Here is a 21,535-nt window from a genome sequence, read left to right on the forward strand (position 1 = left end):
AGCGGCCATTCTGAGTTGGATTAAATCTGTTGTTAATTTAATCCAAAGTGCCATATTAGAATTACCTTTCAGTTCCATTTCTTCGTCATACATTTTTTAAACTCATGATTACAGTATATTCTTACAGTTTTATGCAACTTTACAGTATAACGAATAAAGCACTGCAGAGAACAAATTATTAAAAAGCAACATATTTAAAGTTTTCATTTTTAAATCTATTGAAAAAAAACTGATCTTGCTCCTTTGTTACAGCAGAGCACCCTTTTATCAAAGGCTGATAACATTGTTTCTGCTGTTGTAATGTAATGTGTTAGAAATGCTCTCAATAAATAATTCAAAGATTCACATGTATTGCAGGGATTTTGGTACTTAATGTACAGGAAAACAATTTAATTCTCTGCTGCAGGTGTTGTTGAAAAGCACAGCGTGAACAAAATGTGAACATCAAGCATGGACTGGCATAGCTCAGCTACTGATCTTACTGCACTAGCTGCTTATTACCGAGCACAATGTTATTGTCATACTTAAGAGATTAGCTTGAGTAAATGCTTTAATATTTCTATATGCATACCTGCAGTCTGTCTTAGGAAAACTGCACATATGTATTGATTTCTCTCCAAGGCAATATAATCTTCTCTCCCTCCCTGTCTCTTGTGAAGAGTTTCACATTGCAACACATAACCACAATAACCTCGGCCGCTGAAGACAGGTAATAGACAAACAGCAGCAGCCTGAATCTGTCCATTTTAATCACAGGCCGACGGGTCAGGCAGGTGCCTTCAGGGACATTTTCATTCCTTCAGGACACGTAACACAGCGGTGTTTCTTTCCCGTTACAGTAGCTGTCCAGAATACAAATGCATGATATAGAATAAGGCTGCCTTAGCAGACTGGCACCCTTGGATCTTCCCCTCAGTCTTTTACTCTACTGACTCAACGCTGGCCAGAGAGGAAGTGATGGCCAGAGTTCTACTTCAACGTCATTTTCAAAGGAGGATTTTGCATATTTATAAACCCTTCAGAACTTCCTGAATATTTTGCAATCACAAGAAAGGGCATAAAACACTGACATGTGTTTGTATAAATAATCTTTTGCATTGGCAGACAACTGACCTCACATTTCAAGAAGAAAAGCTTAACAAAGGCATGTAGACAATCAGCCACTCTCAGATGTTTACTGCGCACAGACATTCCCTTTCTCTGCTCTGTGTCAAGTCCCCCTCTCTGCAGTCAGCCAGCGAACTGGAAAACCTGCTCTTCGGGACCCTGTTTTCCACAGTCAATCATGAGGTTCATTAGCTTTGCCATGAATAAAATATCAGCAGAGTGGAAGAAAAAAGTGAAACTTGGGAGCAATCTTTGACAAAACTGAAATTAAAAAAGGAAGAAATAATGGTCAAGTCTGCAATTAACAGAAAAGGAATTCTTCAGGTGCTGGTGCAGCAGAACACCAAAAGAATAGTTTAGCAACATGATTAATTCTGATTAATCCAGTCCAGTTTTTCCTACATGTCATCTTTAGGAATCGAAAAGAAGCCTGATGTGTTGCATTCAGACAGTTATTAAATTTCTGCTTTGATGTTTTCAACATAAGCAATTAAAGATATCACTTCATCTGTTAACAGGTATTACAGGTACATGTTGCAAGTATCACACAGCAATTTAGACGTATCAGCTGTCACTTATTGATGAGTCTCCTTTATTTTTGACACCTTTCCTTAACCACCTTTGGATTGTGTTTATTATATTTATATTGTTGAAAAAATTGATTTTTGTGGAAATCTCCCCTATGAAGTACTGTGCTACTATACTGTAGCTACACCACATAACAAAATTGAATTACTCTGACATAAAAATGTGTGACTCAAGAGATTTCAGTTAACAAAATATCTGGACTTCCAACCCTGAGACCCACAGGGTTTCAGAAAGCCTCCTTGCTGAACACTCTATAGGTCCTCCCTTACCTATGAATTTACACTTCTGCAGATTAGCTGCGTTATAGCTGAAGGGCTGATACTGGCCTATGGCCATCCTAGTGCTCTCCAGTGGTAGTGTCCTACTGTACATGTGAAGCACTGAGGATCAGGGTAAAAAGCACTACACAACCAGGGCATTAGTAAAAGTATGTGTTATATATAAAGAAGAAAACATATACCACAGCACTTTACACAGTGCATGAAATTGAAAATGCTTAACAAACATTCAAATGAATTTCTTAAATATATAAGTCACAAATAATTTTTCTTAAGGCACTCATAAATTTCTAAAAGGCCTAATTTCCTGTGAGATGTGGACAAAAAAGAAACATAGGTTTTGAATGATAGGGCAGCTGAAAGAATCTGACAGCAGTTTGCAGTAGAGCTCAGTATTCAGCCATCAGTTCTCTATTCGTGGTGGCCAGATTATTAAATTAAGAATTGTGTGTACATCGAGAGTGTTTCAGGCCACTAAAATCTCACTTTTCAATGACAATCAGTAGTACTGCTCATAGAAAAAGACAATGCAAAGCAGAAGTTCTGTGGAGGTATTTAAAGACATAATACAAATGCAGAAGAAACACAGTGCTGTCAGAGTAAGTGGTATCTATACAGGAGATACTAACTTCACCATACCATACCTTGTCCTGGAAATACAGGAGATATTGTGAACCACTCACTGGATGGGACAACAGCCCATTGCAGGGTCCACACACAAAAACAGGGGTGAGTAAGAAACACTGATAATCCTAGCCAGCATGGCTTTGGAAAGTAGGAGGAAACCTGATGAAAACTCAGGGGAGGGCATGTGAACTCCACTGCTGTAAGGCAGTAGTACCAACCTCCGAAAACACCTCCCTATCAATTCAGAGAGTAATAAGGGACTCTAAATACAATCATATAAAAGATTTCTCTAACTTTGAAAGAGAGAATATGACACCTAGTGCCTCATGGAGAAACAGAAATAGCAATAATACACATTACAGATTATTTCAGAAAACCGTTTACACAACCAGCTATTATTCGAACATCTGGATCTACAGAAATGAAGCTGCTCATATTATCAGCCAGCTACACATCTGCATACTGTTCAGTACATAGCAGTAGAATTAGGTAAAGGTCTCAAATCAGCATGAGAACCCACCATAAAGCACTTTGTTTAGAGTGCAGCTGGGGCCGCATGTGCCAAGCAGTGCAGTGAATGCGGACCGTGTCATGAGAGGCCCCAGCATGGACCGGACTGGTGGGATTGGAAGGGTTGGCTGAGGTTGCATTAGCTTGCCACACAATAGCACCCCCATGTGGTTTATAAGCATAGGCGAGGTTTGGTAACCTTAATTCGCTCAGTAAAAAAAGAGCGGGACAGTGAAGGTAGCCAGCAAACGTATTTAACAGCTGGCAGACATCTACAACAGACAAAAGTGCGAAAGCTAGTATAATCACTGACTGTCATGATCACCCCTTGCACAGTGAATTTGAGCTCCTTCCATCTGGGCATTGATTTAAACTACTCAGACTCAGATACAGTAGGACCAAGTTATCTTTCAGTACCGCGGCTGTTAAACTACTTAATTTGGGCAATCAGTTGTCTATTTTACTGTACTTATATTTTTATTTTGTTTCTCATCCTACGAGTACTGCATGGGTCTTATTTGCCATTTGTAAATTTCCCATGTGGGTCAGTAAAAGGAAGTGAGTAAGGAAGGGGTCTGCAGCTCTGTGCCAGTGTCCCACCCAGTGCTTCAGCTCAGCAGCTGGAGCTGTGGGCTTGCAGAGTGAGGGCAGCTGATGGGACGATGATGCAGGACAAAACTGTCCTTCTTGAAGGCTTGAAGTCTCTCCACTTGTATTAAGTTGATTAAAGAACTTAAAACTTTAAATGTGGCAGAAAAGGAACAACATGTGGTGTTAATAGTGCTTTTCTTAAGTATAGTGTTATTTTTAAGTCTGCCATTGCTTATCTTTACCAAACAGAATTACAGAACAGCAATGAGTTCTTTAGTCTTTTACACCACTCTGACAGCTATTCTATCTAGAAGTACACACATTTTTATATTCCAAGAAAACAAAGACTTCAAACACTCCTCTAAGCAAGTTCAAACTACTTTAGGAACTTTTTACATGTAAGATAAGCACTGAAAACCTGAGGATTTTCATCGTATATAAATACACTTTTGTTTGCCAAGCTCAATAAATGACAAATCCTCAGGTGTTCTAATAAATCTGAACACTAGTTTATGCTCCATCATAACTTTGGAAGTGATTATATATCAAAGAGACAGATGTGAACACAGCTGGGTGCCTGACAGACACTATGTAAGTTGCCTGTCAACTCAGTAGGGAGCTGGCACATACTGTACAGTTTCTTGATGCATTTGGAAGCTGCCAATATGTAAATACACGCATCTTTATTCCTAAGAGCAAATATCGAGTCATATCGAGCCCTCCTTTGTTTCATAAAGAACAGTTTTTTTGTCACCTATAAATACTCGACTAATTGAATTTAATGGCAGACAAAACCCCGCAAGACCTCCTTGAAGTCCAATACAATAAATAGTGGCAGCTGGCAGCCAATTTTCCTGCCCTCGGGGTAAAGCTTTTTAGTTTAATGGCATCTATGAAGCTGATAATGGAATCTGAGTACAATGACAGCATTACAGTATTACTGCATATAGAGTCATCAATATGCACTGATACATGAGGTGTAAACATGATCTGCACAGGAAAAAGTGATGGCAAGAAAATGAGAATAATTGACGCATGTTTTGTCACAACCATGTGTGTCTCCTCTCTGCAAGACAAAAATAAAATCTTTTACATAACCAGACAAGTCAAGATCAAAGAATGAATCCTCCTGCCCAAGGACAATCTGCAGAGTCCCTGTTTCTGCGACCGACTGAAACAATGTGAGTGAATCCAGGGTGTGGTGCTACTGTTGTGTTATTGAACGAGGAAGCTCGAAGCTACTGTACACCTTAACTTTGAGGCCTCAGTCCTGACCACTACCTCGCATACTGTACCAGCACACTTGTCCATAACCCTGTTGGTCATATCCAGACATCAGCACCTAGTGAAGTGGAACATTTGAAAAAAAGGTTTCTCATGGGCAAAAGCACCTAAGAGCAGGGGGTCACACTTATCACATGCTGAGGGATGGGGCTCGTGTTCTTTTCTCACAAAATGCTCCATCCGTTTTTCGTCCAGTCACAGTGCAGGACAGAGGGAAGCCGACATCTCTGCTGACTCAAAGACTATTTGCACACCAGTGACTTTTTTCTTCAAACAGTGATTTAAAAAAAAAAAACGAATGCAATTTTTAATTTTTTTAAACATTTTTTTACTCATACGAACCGCTAGCATATGCATACACTTAGGTAAATGGGAAAAGTGAATGGAAAGCTTAGTTTGTATGACTGAGAACTATGAAACATTTAGGAGACTAGGAAACAGTAGAAATGTCTTCTTACCTTGTATCGGGGATAAGGTTATTCACTAAATTATGGAGTGCACACATATTGTTGCTACACTATAGTTATTTTGTCAAGAGTTTCTTCTTCTTGTTATTATTACTTCATTTATATGGGGTTTTTATCTGATAGCACAGTCATAAACACCTGTTTCAAACGTACTAGGGTTCAGCTACTGTATGTGACATACTGTAGTTTGATCACTTTATTAATTCTTTAAATTAATCAATTGTTAATGCCTTTAGTTATAATTCTCACCAGTTGGTGTTCCTGTATGGCTTAGCAGGTAAAGGCATCAGCAGGGAGCACATATAGTTCAGATACTGTCGGCTCTAGCCTGGGACATTTCATGAACTGTCTGTGACTGAGAGTCTTCAAAAAATAGCACAGCTGGCAGAGAGCCACCGGGGTGGATGTGCTTGAATTGGTCAGGGTGTCCTTGAACCGAACTCTCAGACTGGGTGCCTATGAACTTGCAGCATTGTCACCAAGAGACACATGGCTCCTTCAGTCAGCGCTAACGCTCCAGTAAAGAACTGTTGAATTCCCAGCATTCCCAACAGCAAATATGGCCGCCTGGCGGTGGTGTTGAAGGAGGAGTGCATGCACAGGTCCTCATTGTACAACAGGGGTTACAGCAGCAAACTCAGATTATTAATTATTAATCGATAAGGTATTCCAAACTGGATGAGTGTAGAGGAGAGCTGAAACTGCTGTTTTTAAAATTAAGATAAATACATTACACACACACTAGGAGATACTATATATTTTTATTACCATTAACATTTTATTCAAAGCCCCTACTAATTCATTGTAGTTTAGGTAAGAACAACAAAGCTACCAAAGTTATTATTTATCATTTCAGCAGTCCTTTGAGCAGAATCTTCAAAACCTTATCACAACATCTCAAGGTAAACTACACAGCCAATATGAAATGTTGGAGTAGCTAATCCATCACATTTGCTTATCAAATCCTTCTAACTCATTAACACAATAGTTGCAGACATTTGTTCCTCTCTACAGATTCAGAAACAGTTCAAAGCTAGTATATTAAAGGCTATTTTTCCTATAAAATACAATTCTTTACATCTATATATCCTTATATACATACATTAACTTTCAGTTTAAAACAAAAATCTTAAAATTTCAGTAGCAGGCAAGTTGAACTGTGTGCATAAAAAATAACATTGAAAGCTTCTGTAAAGTTCCATATGTCTAAAACTTTTCCACTGCTGTAAATATTTTCACACCTTGACCTGTTTAAACAATATTTGTTTATTTTAAAATACCCCAAAAACCCATAGAGGCTAAATTTTTCAGGCTTAGGATAGGGATACAACATAAGTCTGAGAAAAAACTCACTTGTACAGTGACAAGCTAGCAATCAATTTGTAAAAAAGAGAGCAAAAGATGGTGAAGGATATGCTACACAGTGCAGTACAAATACAGACGTGAGTCAGAATTGGGATTTTATCCGACAACTCTGTTTAAAGTGTGTACAGGTTTGTGTACAATGTGATAGCAAAGAAAGCTGTTCAGAGCTGCCTAATAAGTCACTTATACCTGAACCTGTCTGCAGTACAGTAGAGATTGCTCACTAATGAAGGTGGCAATCAATAACTGGCATTTTACTTGAACACAACAGTATTTTTCCGGCTGTACAGGGTATTTTTTTCTTTGGCACTGAGCACACAAATCATTTCCACCCATGCTCATCTGGCTCTGTTAATTTTGCATCAAGACTTATGGAGTCCTTTAAAAATTATGGAGGCATTACATTTTTTTCTGAGTACAGCATGCAAAATTGTAGGACTGAAAACAGAAAGAAAGGAAAAAAATACTTGACATCAAATGAAATGTAAACGCTATTAATATGAACTGAAATAAATTGCGATGCACTGCAATTAGGAACCATGATAATTAACTGCCAAGGGCCATTTGTCTTCTTATTAAGTAGAATATAACTCCACGCTCTCGAAATACTGGATGGTGCAGCATGGACCTTGGCTTCATTTGTGGCCAGACCTCAAATCACGGATCATGCCATTAGCCTATTATTCTCTGTCATTGGTGTCTTTGTCGTTATGTGTTTTATAAATGATAATGCACTGTCGAACGAACAGGAAGCTCCATAAGATATGGCAGCTGTTGTTTCGCCTCAGTGAAGGAGCAGGGCTCAGTGTTCAGAAAACAAAAGCAGGGTCTTGCTCTCTCCACCCAGAGATAAGGTCACAGGGTACAGATACCAGGGCTCTCAGGCAGCAGATCCATAATTTTAACATTAATGGACAGCCTAGATATCAGTCTAGCTGCAGGTTATTAAAAAAGGAGATAAATATATAATGCATAATAGCCAGTGGTCAGTCATGTGTGTTACTGTGCTAAAGCACTGATAAACAAAGCAGCCTCCAATGTCAAGGTCAGCATGGGGAACAGGATGGGTGGGAGGAAGGATCTCTCACTCTTGTGCCTTCAATCAAAGTATCGACTGCTGTCCATTTCCCTTGAGGTCTGAAAGTTAGATATCTGCACTTAATCTGCAAACTGTTCAGTTGTTCTTCACCCCTGAAAAGAATGTGTTTACAAGTCACTTGCAGAATGATAACAATAAAATGGAAATCTTTAACTCCCCGACAGCGAACAACTTCAAGGGTCTGAACAGATCACCAGTGTCTAGCAGCAGACATTTGTCAGTTTTCCTAAAGGTATTTTTATTTTTCATCAACAAATGCCAAAGAGCACAGTGTGTGTGCTATGCCCTTTACTGTCGCTGTTTGGGAAAACCAGGTGGCTGCTGTCATGGTGTTGGTGAACAAGTTGGTGGCACTCTGCACACTGGACCAGAATTTCCTATCCACTACCCCAGTATGGTGACTGGGGACACTGGGCTGTAAAAGGTGCTATCCTTTGGATGAGACGTTAAAACTGTCTAGGCCATGGCCAGTTGGTCATTAAATATCACAGGACACTGTTAGTGAGAACAGAGGTGCTCACCCTGGAGTCCTGGCTACATTTACTCATGCCATGCCATGCCATTCCTCCTTAGTTCAACTTGTGAAATGATCTCTCACTCCTCCTCCTGAACTGCTGTGTAGCGTAGGATAAGTGGGTACTGTATTTGAAGTGCTTTGGGATGAAAAGTGCTACAGACATGCAAGTAATAATTATTTATTATTTAAGCTTCATTAATAAATTACTAATGCCGGTCCTCAAACAATCCTCAAAGAGTTTTTTTATATGGTTTTAATTCATGGTCTCTTGATGTGCTAAACACCTTTTTCTCTCTTCGTAAATGCTGGTGCATTTAAGTGGAAAAATACATTGTAAGCAGCAGTTGACCTTTTGTGCCACATTCAAATTAACATTTTCTTGACAGCATTTAATTTGGAAAACATGAGGGGCAGGTGAAAATGGTTTTAGAAACCAAATCGAAGATCCAATCATGTTGTGCAGAAGACGAGGCTTTTATTCTGGGCCTGATCACTTGGAAATTATTAGTATAGGACATACTGCCAAATTATCAGTGAGTGCATGTCTGAAAAGGACTGGGTAAAAATAATCTTGAAGCAAAGCAAAGTTTAAAACTAAACACTAGTTAGTGTTCAATTCTGATCTGGCCTAAGTATGTGATATTTTGGGAATAACTGAATGGTAGGGTAAACCTTATCAGAAATAGCCATTTTAGAAGCTATTGTGCCATACGTGGAAATATTTAGTATCCTGTAGATCTAATGCAATAGTTACTATATGCAATAATTACTTCAAAACACCCATTCCTGGTAGTGACAGGAGACTGACCAGAGCTGTGCTCAGACTATGAAACTTCCTGAAATACAACAAGCAGTCATAGCTCTTGGGGGATTATTTGCCTTGTCTGGGTCTTCTTGGGTCTCCTCTGGAAAATTGCCTTTTTCATAACAAATTAAAACTTATTTCAAACCTTCACTGAACTGCTCTGCGAGTTGTTGCATCCTCTACATTAGTTTAACTAGCTCACATAAATAAGTCTAAATTAATTTTATTTATGAAATCCTTGAATGGTATTAGAGACACATTTATTTTGTTAGTTTTGTTTGGACAAACTCCCAGCAAACAGAGACCCAGAAAATATGGTTGTATATCTGCGACATAAAGTTGTATTTTCTCCTTTAAGTTGATAAGAAATGTTCCCGATATGAAGTATACAGCAAGCTTACATGTTAATTAACAACCAAAGGGGTACAATTAACATGTATTAAGCACTAATCAAATAAGAAAACATCAGCTTAGAGAATATCCAATCAGAAACCAACACCGCGTGTTATAAACTGATGAGGTTAATCAATGGCTAATGCTTTACTGATCTGTAGTTTGCAAAAGTGGCATTTAAACGGAACACTGCATTTCCAGGTTCTGCAGGCACCACTGGCTCAGAAGAACAAATAAGATTCCTTGATCTTTTACCATATCTTTTAAAACGCAGGCAAAAACCATGTAGCGTTGAAGAGTGAGTTTAAATAGCATACGTGACAGACGATCTTATAGGATCTCTGACAGTGGAAGGGCTTCCAGCAGCAGCTGCCAGAGAAACAGAAGTCCTCTGGGCCAGCCTGGGCCGAGACTCAAAGGTCCAGGGAGCCAGCCGCGGCCCCAGGGTCACACTGCCTTCTAATTACTGTACCTCATTTTCTTCTTCTTCCGGACCACTTAAGCATTTTACATCAAATAAACCAGACACTCGGGAAACAAAAGTCACTGAACTGAGACTCCAGCCTTTTTGTTGAGCCATTCATACATTATTATTTATTCCGCTTAAATCAGTGGGTGCAGTAAATCAGTACACAAAACAGAATGAGGAAGTGGCAAAAGAAGAGCGCGTACAGTATAAAGGAACCTGTCCTATTAGACACCAAAATAATGGAATTTATCTAATTTATTATCTCATTAATTTATCTCATTTGTCTCGTCCATCTACAGTATTTCTGCACACATTGGATAAATATCAGCCTTCTTCGTGACCATCTGTAGCTGTGTCTCTGGGAGGCACACTGCTAGACAACTGAATCTTAGGGAAGGTTTTGTCTGCTCCTTTTTCTGCTTATTATTTTGCTGCAGTCCTGTTATTTTTGTGGCAGGACTCCTCACCATTACCATTACACCATTACAAAAACTTGCTGTTAAATGCATATTGAATTAAACTGCAGGTGAATAGGTTGACAGCAAGATGTAAGTGCTGTCAGCCTATTCATATTTGTCTGCAGATTATCTCTTGAGTGTCCTGGTTTGAAGAAAATGTGTTTCATTTGTATGCAGTTTTGAAGCGGATCTCTGCTGATGCAAGAAGGGCGGGGGGGGGGTGTTGGCAAACCAAGGTCAGTTGGTTGGGCGATCCTTTCATCACCGTAATTACACAGGAACCTTTCTCTCCAAAGATGGGTGCATTCAAATCTCAAAAAACTCAATCTAATTACAGGAAATCGCAGAAAATTCAGAAACCATGCTAGACGCCATGGGAAAAAAGACACCAGCCGTGGGCTTATTCAAATCACTGTTTACAATCAACCCAGCGTGCCCAAACTAACCATGCTTGTGGGAGAAGCTGGTGGTCCCCTGGCCGTGGTAATTGCAGGGCCTCTGCCAATGTATTGTATTTCTCTCCAGGGTGTCATTGTGCACACTTCTAATGGAACTGCAATTAGCATGGAGCTATGACAGTTCACAATACAATGGGTTATGAATTGATAGGTAAATAACAATTAAGAGCCTGCACCTAAAGGGGCAACTTCCAGTAGTGTGCAGAGATAAGCAAGATATGCTGAATTATTTTGTAATTGTTCCTTTACCACACAGAGTGCAAAGGTAAAATTAGCACAACCCAAGAAGAACTACAGAACATCCCAGCACTGTGCTCCCCCACACAAAAGTGAAGGATCTATACACTTTACCTCATACTGGAACCACATCTGATCTGCTAGAGCATCAAGATCTACTCTGCCTACCTCTGCCCAGCTGTGCCCAGCTGTTCCCCGCAGCGATCTGGCGTCCAGTCCAAGCTAACCTTCTGACCTGTACTTCTGGGATGGGCTCTGTGTTATCATGACCCACACTAGCCACACACTTCTGTTAATGGCTACATGGTATAAACTCATAACTGGCTGAAACAGTTTGTCAAAATCAGAACATATTTCATTCTGGGTGTGTGGTTTCTATTAAAGCTGAAGTCGGATGACACAAAATTTAGCTGTATCAATTTATTGTGAATGCTAAAATGTTTCCCTCTCCAATAAGATTATCCATTACAAAGAGATGAGTAATGTAATGCACAAGCCGTGTTCCGACTTGCTTCCTACCCTGTTTGACGCACTTCTAAAATGAAGCCAAGCGGGGCATGTTTTTTAGCACTTGAGAGCACTTTTCCAACAATGAAAATCTAAACATCAGAAGAAAAAACATTGATGCCACAGATAGTGGCAGGCAGTCCTTTAGGAATTTAAAATTGTTTACTGTTTAAATAGAAAAAAACGCCCTACTAAGTATAAAAAAAGCAATTAGCTTAATGGATGCACTTGATGAAAACAGATGAACTGCGTTCAAGATAATTAAACACAAACAAAAATAGCCAAATAAACGACAAGTTGGTTGACAGAAAAAGGCACTACACAAAAGATTTTATTTTCATCTTTCCACAATCACTGGCAACTCTCCCCACACCTGACAAAGCCGGCCGGGCCCTTGTGAGACATGGCTCTTTCTTCTGCTGAGAGGATGGGGCTGTGATCACGGCACTGGGCGAGGAACCAGTAGATTTGCAGCTGTCACTTTCCCACTGCTGATATGCAGCAGTAACACTGTTGCTAAACCTCCTTGTGCTCTGACATTTCAGAGATATAAAACTGATGCTGTTGAGTAACACAGGAGCTACTGACAGACACAAACAGCTCACCCCCTCTGTAAGTCACTTTCAATAAATGGGCTTGATGAAGCCCAAAACAAGATTCTTCAGTCGTTGTCAACAGTTTTTCTTGAAGTTAAAAAAAATACTACTTCATATGAAAACATTCCAGGTATTGATTGCATTCTCAAACAAAAAAACATATTCTGGTCATCTTGAAATTGTTGACTGGCTGGATCCATTTTATATAGTGTTTTATTCTTGATATTATAACAATTCTGGATATTATATACAAAGTTAATCTGTGTGGGTAGAACAACATGAATTTAAACCTTCGTGAAGCCCTGCAGGTCATTATGTGTACAGGTTTTTGGAAATAAACCTCGTTTCTGTACTTCCCTTGGGGAAGCAGAAGAGAAGAAAAACAGAGGCCCACTGGATCTGTGCAATGCACCCACCTGCTGTTGAAGAGGCTGTGCTTTGGATGCATGTCAGAGAGTTAAACTGTGCCCAACAGAAAGATAACGGTTTTCCCAGTTTGGCACCTTCCTCCCATTATTCTCAGCTAACAACCTAGTCTAATCCATGCCCGCTCCACTCTGCTATAGAACAGTCATGGTCAACAGGATCAGCCCAATAAACTGTTCTTCAAAAAACGCTGCAAAAAAGGCAAGCCTTTCCAACTGAAACACACAAAAACACAAGCCCAGATTTCCCTCAAAACAGGTGGCTGTGTAGCATTTTCATTTAATATATTAATATTTTTTGTCTTTGTTAATGAATACTGTCAGTATCACAGCAATTTTTCATATTTTACACTTTATAGATAAACCTATTTTTAAGACATTTACACAAACCTCGTTGTTCACTAAATTAAGTGAAAATAGTTATTAGCTAAGCCTACAACATTTAACTTAATTGTGAGTTAAATGACATTGCTTCAGCACATTAAAGATTAGAAGAAAAAAAAAGGGTGGGAGGAGGTTATGAGGAGAGAGAAAGTAATCGCATATCTCTTTCTGATAATTAGACAATTAGATTTTAATTAAGAGCCATGCAAAGAAAGATGTAAATTTTAAGCATACAGCCAAGACATTAATGGTAATTAAACATATTGTTGAGTTTCACATGTACACAACAGGCGTTACACTTCAAGCTGCAGGACATTATCTGGGCTTCATTGATGGTCATGGCTGGGGAAATGGATGAGGAAGCTTTCACAAAGTAAAAAGTTAACTTTTCCAACCTGGTGGAGTTATGCAATTTTTATGGCTAAAGAATACGATAAATGCAATTCCTAAACCAGCAGAAGAATGATTACCCTTTAAGTCATAGAGGGCCAGCTCAGACTTCTTAAAGGCTGTTGTATCTTCCATACCAATGGAGATCTTAGTTGTCTAATTCCACCAATCTCTGGCTTTTTCTTACATAAAGGGATGGTGTAAAGAGACTGTTGCCCTTCACATGCTCTTCACCCAAATAGCCCAAAGCTGGAAGGCAGGGGTGTCTGCACCAGCACCTGTAGGGCTGGGGAGGGTTAATTTGTTAACAAGAAAGGGAAAAGGAGTTGCTTATCTCTGTCATACTGTATATGCAAGCATACAATGTACAGCATATACAGTATAGGTGTAGGTATGAAAGATATGGTGATCTATTGTAAAAAATACAAGAATTGGTGCAATGCTTATGTTCCTATTGATCAAAGTGTCAGTAATAAATTAGTCAAATTTGCTACTAATACCAGATTTTGGCCAGCTGCCAGAAATAAAGATGCAAATAGATCAATATCTGGACAATGTTCACAAGAAAGTAGGTACAAGTTAAATGAAATTAAATATTAGTAAAGTTATATTACAAAAATGTAAATGTAGATGCATATGAAAAATTTAGAACAGAAACATACCATGAAATGTCTACTCTATAACTACAAGGCACAAAGGGGGAAAGAGAGGGGCTGTTGTACAGTCCTCCTCCCAGTGCCAAGCAGCAATAAGAAGGCAAGCAGAGTGCTTGGTTACATAGGCAGGAAGGGCACAAATCAGAAGACGTCATGTTGAAGCTGTACAACACATTATTTGGACCACATCTACAGTGATCTATACAGTTCTGGCGACTACTTTACAAAAGGAATCATACAGCATTCGAGAAAGTTCAGAGAAGGGCTTCAAGACTCAAACCAGGGATTAAGGAGAAAGTTTATTCGGAGAGACAGTAGGTATGTAAAAATTTCAGTCTAAATACAAAACTACTAATTTCCTTAACCAAGTAGTCTTTATCCAGGGACTACTATTTACAAAAATACTTGTTCCTGTACAACACAAATGTGAAATTAAAAGTTACAGTCATGTATGCCATATACTGTACTTCATGATGTAAGCTAACAAGATGACAAACAAGGCCAGCAAAGGCCTAGAGGAAATTGTCTGATCCGAAGTGGACACCATGCTGGGACAAGGGCTGGTGGTCAGCTCTCCCAGTGAACATGGGAAACAGGCACTGTCAGCCTGAGAGACAAGGACACTGAGGAAGACAACTGAGGGCTGAGGGACCAAAGGTACTGCTCGAACAGGTGAGTCTCCTGATGGCAGGGCTCTCAGGGTAGACAAGCAAACTGTGGAAGTGGGAGAACAGAGAGGAAATGCAAAGAGTCTGGAGGAGGATAAGGAGCAGAGGAAGATGGACAGGGATGTAGGGAGACATCTGAGATGGGATCTGATTGAAGTCTTCAAAATGTTAATGGGAAAAAGGTAGATCCCATCTTCATTTCAAGATATATTCAGCAAATAAACTATTGCTCAAAACTGGTTGAAAGTGAAATTTCACACAAATGTATTAAAATAATATTTTTTGAGACAGTTATTAAAGCATGGCATGTGCTACCAAGAAGCGCAGGTGAGGGGAAGACACAGGTCTTTTGGGTCCGGTCTTGACGATGTGACAGATTCACTCAGTGTGTGAGAAAGTTCTGAGCTCTGATGGGCTGAATGGCCAGTTCTTGTTATCAGGTTGTGTTCTTATGTCCTTGGTTTGGTGCAATTCAGCCAATAATGAGTTGGCTTAGAGGTTTAGATCATTAAGAGCTGCATTGGAATGAATACCTGCAGCTACAGCACCGCTCATTCCAGGCCCAGGACTGGAGATCTCACTATTTCTCAAGCCAGCTTCCTCACACAGTCCAGTGAAGGAGCTGGGGAGCTTGACAATAAGTTATCCCAAAATTAGATATTTAAATCAATTATGAATTTTCTCTTACTACAGAAAAGGCAGAGGATTCAGCGTCCTGTTGTCATGGTCTAGTTATTTCATTAGAAGCCATATGATTTGCATACATTATTTTGATCTTTTACAGTATGTCCTTTGTTAGAGCAGGGGGAAAATCACACACTGAAAAGAGTTTTTTTTCCTGCTCAAGATAACTCAGAAGCAAATTCTAACGCATCACCTGTTTACGTTAAAATTATGTTCAGAAAGGTTATACTGTATTTGCTTAAGTATTGTATTTGAATAGCTTTGACAAGGTAATAAATTTGAACTTTAATTAGAAATGTGAAAAATGAGTTTTGTTAACTTGTATAATGAAGTAGTTCCTTTCTCTGCATGATTAAATCAACCTCTAAGGCATTCTCTGTAGTCAAGAATAAATATCTTAAAACAGCACGTTTTATTTTTATAATATGACTCTACAGTAATGTAATTTCTGGAATTCAAGCAGTGGTTTGAAATACCATTTACCTCCATTAAGCATAATGTTAAAAAAAAACAAGAATATGTGTTCCTCAATTACTTTATATTCAGTAAAACAAAAAAAATCCTCAGACATTGGAGAAAGCTCTGACATTATTTTTGGGAATTTTAAAGAACATGCTACCCTCTTTCACTTTGCACAGTGGATCTCCTCATACTTAGCTTTCAACCTCAAAGCTAGGACAAGAACTAAAAGCTCCTCCATTCCTGTGCCTCCTGTAACATAAAGATACTGGAGAGCATGGATGCAGGCAAAGCAACGGTTATTTAACTTCGCCACACATTCAGGTACTGTATGTTGCCCCTGGCATGGAAACCGAAATGTGTTTAAATATTGTAACTCGCGAGCTAACTTTGTGATTTACCAACCCCCACTCGAAAATAAATAATAAGAAATTATATGTCTACGCCTGAAAAACCGCTGAGTAACGCTGCTCTTGGAAGACGTTTATGGAACTGCCGGATTCGGCCCTCCATGGCCATCGCCGCTGCCCGCGCTTGACATTCCTGACCCTGCCCTTAGACAAACAAAACGCTGGTTTAAAACTACACAGTGTGCAGACTAGGTAAATGTGAAAAAAACCCAGCATATAAGCAGTCTTATTGATATGTTTCCTCGTGTTACCGAACATATTTAGACGTTAACGAAAGTTTGGGGAATAAACTCGGGACAGATTGAGAGGATCTACAGGCTGTTTCCTCAAACAGTAAAAAAAATGTTTCGTATCAACGATCTTTTAAAAGGCTTTATCTTTGAGTCAGAATTTGCCAGAAGCTATTTCTCTGCCGATTAGAATTTATATTAATGTCCCGCTAGATCACACTTATGAAAATTTAATTGCACAATGCCGTGATTTAAGCCCCTTGTCGTCCGTCAAAACTCCCCCGTGAAAATGAAACCCACAGAAGGCGCGCGCTCAGCCGTGCACTGCGGGCCCGCTGTCCGCAGTGTCGCACGTGCCCGTGGAGAACACAGGGCTGGACACTGGACACGGCCGTCCGCTTGCACACACCACCCTGCCCACTGTCACTCAGTGCGTTCAAGGTCACACGCTGGGAAGACCTACAAAATAATCGACAAGCTACCCTTCCCTTACAATGCACTTCAAAACTCAAAAACATTCGCTTTTGAGCCAGAGCATTTGGCAAAATAAAAGTAAAACACTGTAAAAATAATACGAACGTCCGGCTAAATAGCACATGTATCACAGATTCCTGTTTTGTTTTATTTTATTTTATTTTTTGCTCTCTCTCTCTAATTCATACACTTCTGAGATCCTCCGCCCAAACTACTCGATTCGCTCACGCCCCGCTGGGAGCTGTCCAGCCCACAGGGTGCTGAGAAGCGCGGGGTCTTAGTTTTACCCAGCAGCGGCAAGTGTGTCAAAATCGAACTTCAATCATTATTGGCCGAGGCACCTCTCTGATCAGAGCGAACAGGGGTTATCCATCTCTGAGAATCGACACTGACCCCCAGAACGGATTTTTAATTGCTTAAGGTCTCTCTGACTTCGCCATACAGCCGAAGATTAAAATCAGTAATATTTTCTAAATCCAATTTTTGCCAGCGCTCATGCAAGTGCTCCACAATTGCATACAAAGCTACCAGCCTCCCCTCTAGTGGTCTGCAGGAGTGTGTGAGAGAGAAAGAGCACATAGCATTTCTGTCGTCCTCCCAAACATTCGTGTGAAAGTTTTGTCAAAGCAAAGCTTTTAAGCTTTAGAAGTTGTCCATTAAAAACGCGATGTGTTTTGCTTTCAACACACTGCCTCAACACATACACAATACATTTAACATGGTAGTTAATTCGATAAAACCACTACTTTAACTCTATGGGAATCGAGTGAATTCAGTACAAAGCAGAAAAGGTTGTCATGGTATCCACGTTCTTGGCTATTCTGAGCAAAGAAACAACACTGAATCTTTTTTTTCTAAGCAAAATGGCTTTTTCTGGGGTTACTCCTTAACTAACAAATAACCCGCAAACAAATCAGAATCGCTGATAGTTCTCAGAATTCTCTAGCAATGTTTTACAGATAATCATGATTCAATATTAAAATACAAAAAATCTCAGACTTGTCCTTTTTGGAGATTCTGTTAGGGAAAAATAAAAATATTGAAGATCGAAATGATACGATAGAGGAATTTGAAAACTGAGAAGATATTATAAGAAATCCATTAGTGTCTACCTTGTCAGTATAGCCTTAATTTACTGTACGGGCTGTGCTACAATCGATATTATCAAACTTTTTTTTTAAGTTCAAATATTTCAGAATGGCGAAAAGAAGAACAGAAGTCACAGTGCATGATAAATTACCCGATTTCTTTTTTTTTTTGCGCAGCACATGTTAATCCAACATTTTAGGGGCAACTTAATCGAAAAGGAATCCCTGCTCAGAGAAGGAACGAATTGACCCGAGACACGACGAGCTAAAACTAAAGGCTTGTCTAGAGAGAAAAGCCTTCTTGTAAGTAAAAGTGTGTCATCACTGCTCGCGTTCTATTTTTAATAAGCCACTATTTATAGGTTCCGAACTCGCCTCCTTAAGGATTTGTGTATATCTGGGCTTCCGCTCTTTCTGCTTGTTTTGATGTTACCTGGGTCCAATGCTGATGATCTAACAGGTTATTTAACAAACTGAATCCCACCAGAAATATGGGGACATGAAAACCAAGCCTCAGGGGATATGCGTCCCCGTTTGATTTACAAAACGTTATTTACCGTGAATGAATATGTTAACCACTTTGCTGCCGAGGCGACTTTTTTGAGAAAGACATCAGTGCAGTTTCACAACCCTGCTACAGTACGTGTCCTGTCCTACCCAGTCCCCACGTCCCCCTTATTAAGAATCACAACAACGTTCTACAAATGTTTGCTTGACAAGCCACGGCAGGAATCTGCTCAAACATTAAACCCGGCGTGCACTTTCAGATAAGAGGCCCATTTGAAACGTTGAATAAGGTGCAGTGCATCTACAATGGAAGTGTCTCTGCCATCGTCATCGCTCCCAGAGGACGCTTCTTTTATCCTGTACACGGCACCTTTCACATACTACAGATGGCAAACGTTGTGACTAAATTCCTTTAAAGTTGCTGCCAGGAATACAAAGCAACCACACTCAAGCCTTTCCCTTGGGAAGCAACGAAATGCAGTCTCTTCTCGAGGCACGACTGCCTTCGAAGGTATATTCGCTCCGTCTCACCAGCGTGGTGTTTATCAAACAAATGTCTGGGAACATTGTACATGACATGCCAGCGTATGTAAGAATATGTACATTCATTATAAATATTTTTTGACACGTCCACAACTACAGACCCCTATATCTGCTTTCCCGGAAAATGAACAACTGTAGTCCACGGAGCGCTATTTCAACTATTTCCACAACAGGTTTGTTCATCTCCCCAGGAGCCAAACAGGGCCAGCAGCTGCCCGTCTATCGCTGGGGCGACTTACTGTCAGCATCTACAAGTTACTCAAATAATAGAATCGACAGAGAACACAACAAAACAAAACCAGTTCCTCGCAGGTTAGCGTATGTGGGTAAGGAAACAGCTGGCGAACAGGACTGTTTTACGTGACATGAGGGTAAAAAGACGCTCATTAATACAAATTAAGAAGGTGTACACAGCCGACGTTGCAGCAAAAGTAAAAAGCAGCTTAAAACAGTTTATTTTGTGAAAGGAAGTGCTGCTTCAATTACACATAGTGTAGCTTCTCGCCGTGTGACATTTACTTTCCGAGCACTTACATGGAGGTGATGTTCTTGAACATGTCAGGAATGCTGTTGCTGCTGTTGCCGCTGTTCCCGGTCTCCGGCACTTCCAGCAAAGGGAAGAATTTCCCGTTGTCGGACTTATTGCAGTAGATCTCGGTTAGCGAGCAGCTGCAGGTGGGGGGGCAGTCCAGCATGGAACTCAGATAGTCTTGGAAGATGCTCAAGAGAAACAAAACCCTCCACCAGCAGATTCGGGGCGGACAGAGCGATAGATCCATGATTCCAGGTCCCGTGCAGAGTCGGTGCCGTCCTGGGATTGTGTGGAAATGTGCGTATCCTTGTATATGCAGGCTGTGTGTGTGTATATATATATGTTTGTATGTGTGTGTGTGTCTTAACGAGTGTGATTGTATGTCAAAGTATTGAGAATGCCGTAGTGTCCAAATATTCTCAAAAAGATCAAGAAAAAAAAAGAGGAAAAAAATACTCCGTTAGAAGCGAAGGGGCTGAAGAATCAGTACTCCCGGTCTGTGGTTTTCTCCGGACTGCATGATATACCAGATAAACCGTGTTCGTCTGCTGCGCCGTGAAGCGGCTGGGTCCCAGGTTCTCGCACAGCTCTGGGACTTACAGGGATAGCAGGAGAGAGAATGAGGGGGAAAGGAGAAGTCTGTGCTCCGAGCATCAAGTCCCACCTACTGGGCAGAATTAAAACTGACACACCTGCAAAGCAGAGAAGAGATCAAATCAGATCGCAGACGCCAGGAAGCATTACAAAATAGCCGCGGAAAAAAACATCCCTCCACCTCCAAACACACATTTTTTTCCTCGCGAATGCTGCTCACGAGTTCTGACGAAAACCTTGTTATTTCTTTCTTTTATTTGTTAAACGCATGGCATCCAAATTCCTGCTGCGGCGTCTCTAGCAAATTGCTCCATGAGCAATCAAGAACGCTCGTCTCGACCTACTGTACCAAATAAAGCCGGAGAGTTACCAGGGATGTGAGAGAAGCCCGGGTTTGACGATTTCTGGGGATTTTCGTTGGCGTTCTTACTTTCGGGGTGCGGTTTGTGGATCATTCTCACGTTTCAGTAAACCTTTCTGTGAGCAAGTATGGTAAAACGGCAGAGATACCGTACTTCTCCAACCCGCAGAGCCATAATAATAATAATAATAATAATAATAATAATAATTACTAAAACACTTACTGTAATACTGCTATACAGTGTCGCTGCTACAGTAGGTAATGTGTATATCCTAGTGGTCAAGTTCTCTAAAAAACGAAGTCTTTCTTTTTTATCAGCAATTAATGTAAATAACGTGGTCAACGCGCCATCAAAAGAGAAAAAAACTCGACTAAACCCAGCGTTCACCCTGCTTACGTGAAACAAAAATAAACATACTGTAGTTACAAACATGTAGGATGGTTGTGTTTGATACTGTATACCTAAACAGGAGTAACCCAGATGATCCAAAACCAGAAAAAGGCCGCCACAAACTGTATCGGTTTTAGACAGCAAGCAGCAACAAAAACTGGCTCTTATTTAATTTGTTTTTATGTATATATACAGTATACTGTATATCTGGAAGAATCGTACCGTACTGCTCACTTATTTTTTTATTTAATAGCTTCAGGGGAAAAGTGAGGATTTCTCCTACACATCAAAATGTTTTACCTTAAAAACAAAACTGAAGTTAAAAGTGAAAACGGAACGATTTCAGTGGAGTGGGGTCATTCAGAACATCTGGCCCTTTTTCT

At 40.1% G+C, this 21,535-nt stretch overlaps 1 protein-coding gene across 1 annotated transcript in view; it reads right to left on the minus strand.

Annotated features, from left to right (window-relative positions):
- Positions 1–20,583, minus strand: part of ntrk3a (neurotrophic tyrosine kinase, receptor, type 3a) — a 272,491-nt gene extending 251,908 nt beyond the window's left edge. The window contains exon 1 of the mRNA XM_006628882.3: positions 19,809–20,583. Coding sequence (XP_006628945.2) covers positions 19,809–20,053 — 245 coding nt within the window. The 5' untranslated portion in view covers positions 20,054–20,583. The remainder of the gene's footprint in view (positions 1–19,808) is intronic.
- Positions 20,584–21,535: the final 952 nt, after the last annotated feature.

This window comes from Lepisosteus oculatus, chromosome 5, assembly GCF_040954835.1.
Source record: "Lepisosteus oculatus isolate fLepOcu1 chromosome 5, fLepOcu1.hap2, whole genome shotgun sequence".
Lineage (NCBI taxonomy): Eukaryota > Metazoa > Chordata > Actinopteri > Semionotiformes > Lepisosteidae > Lepisosteus > Lepisosteus oculatus.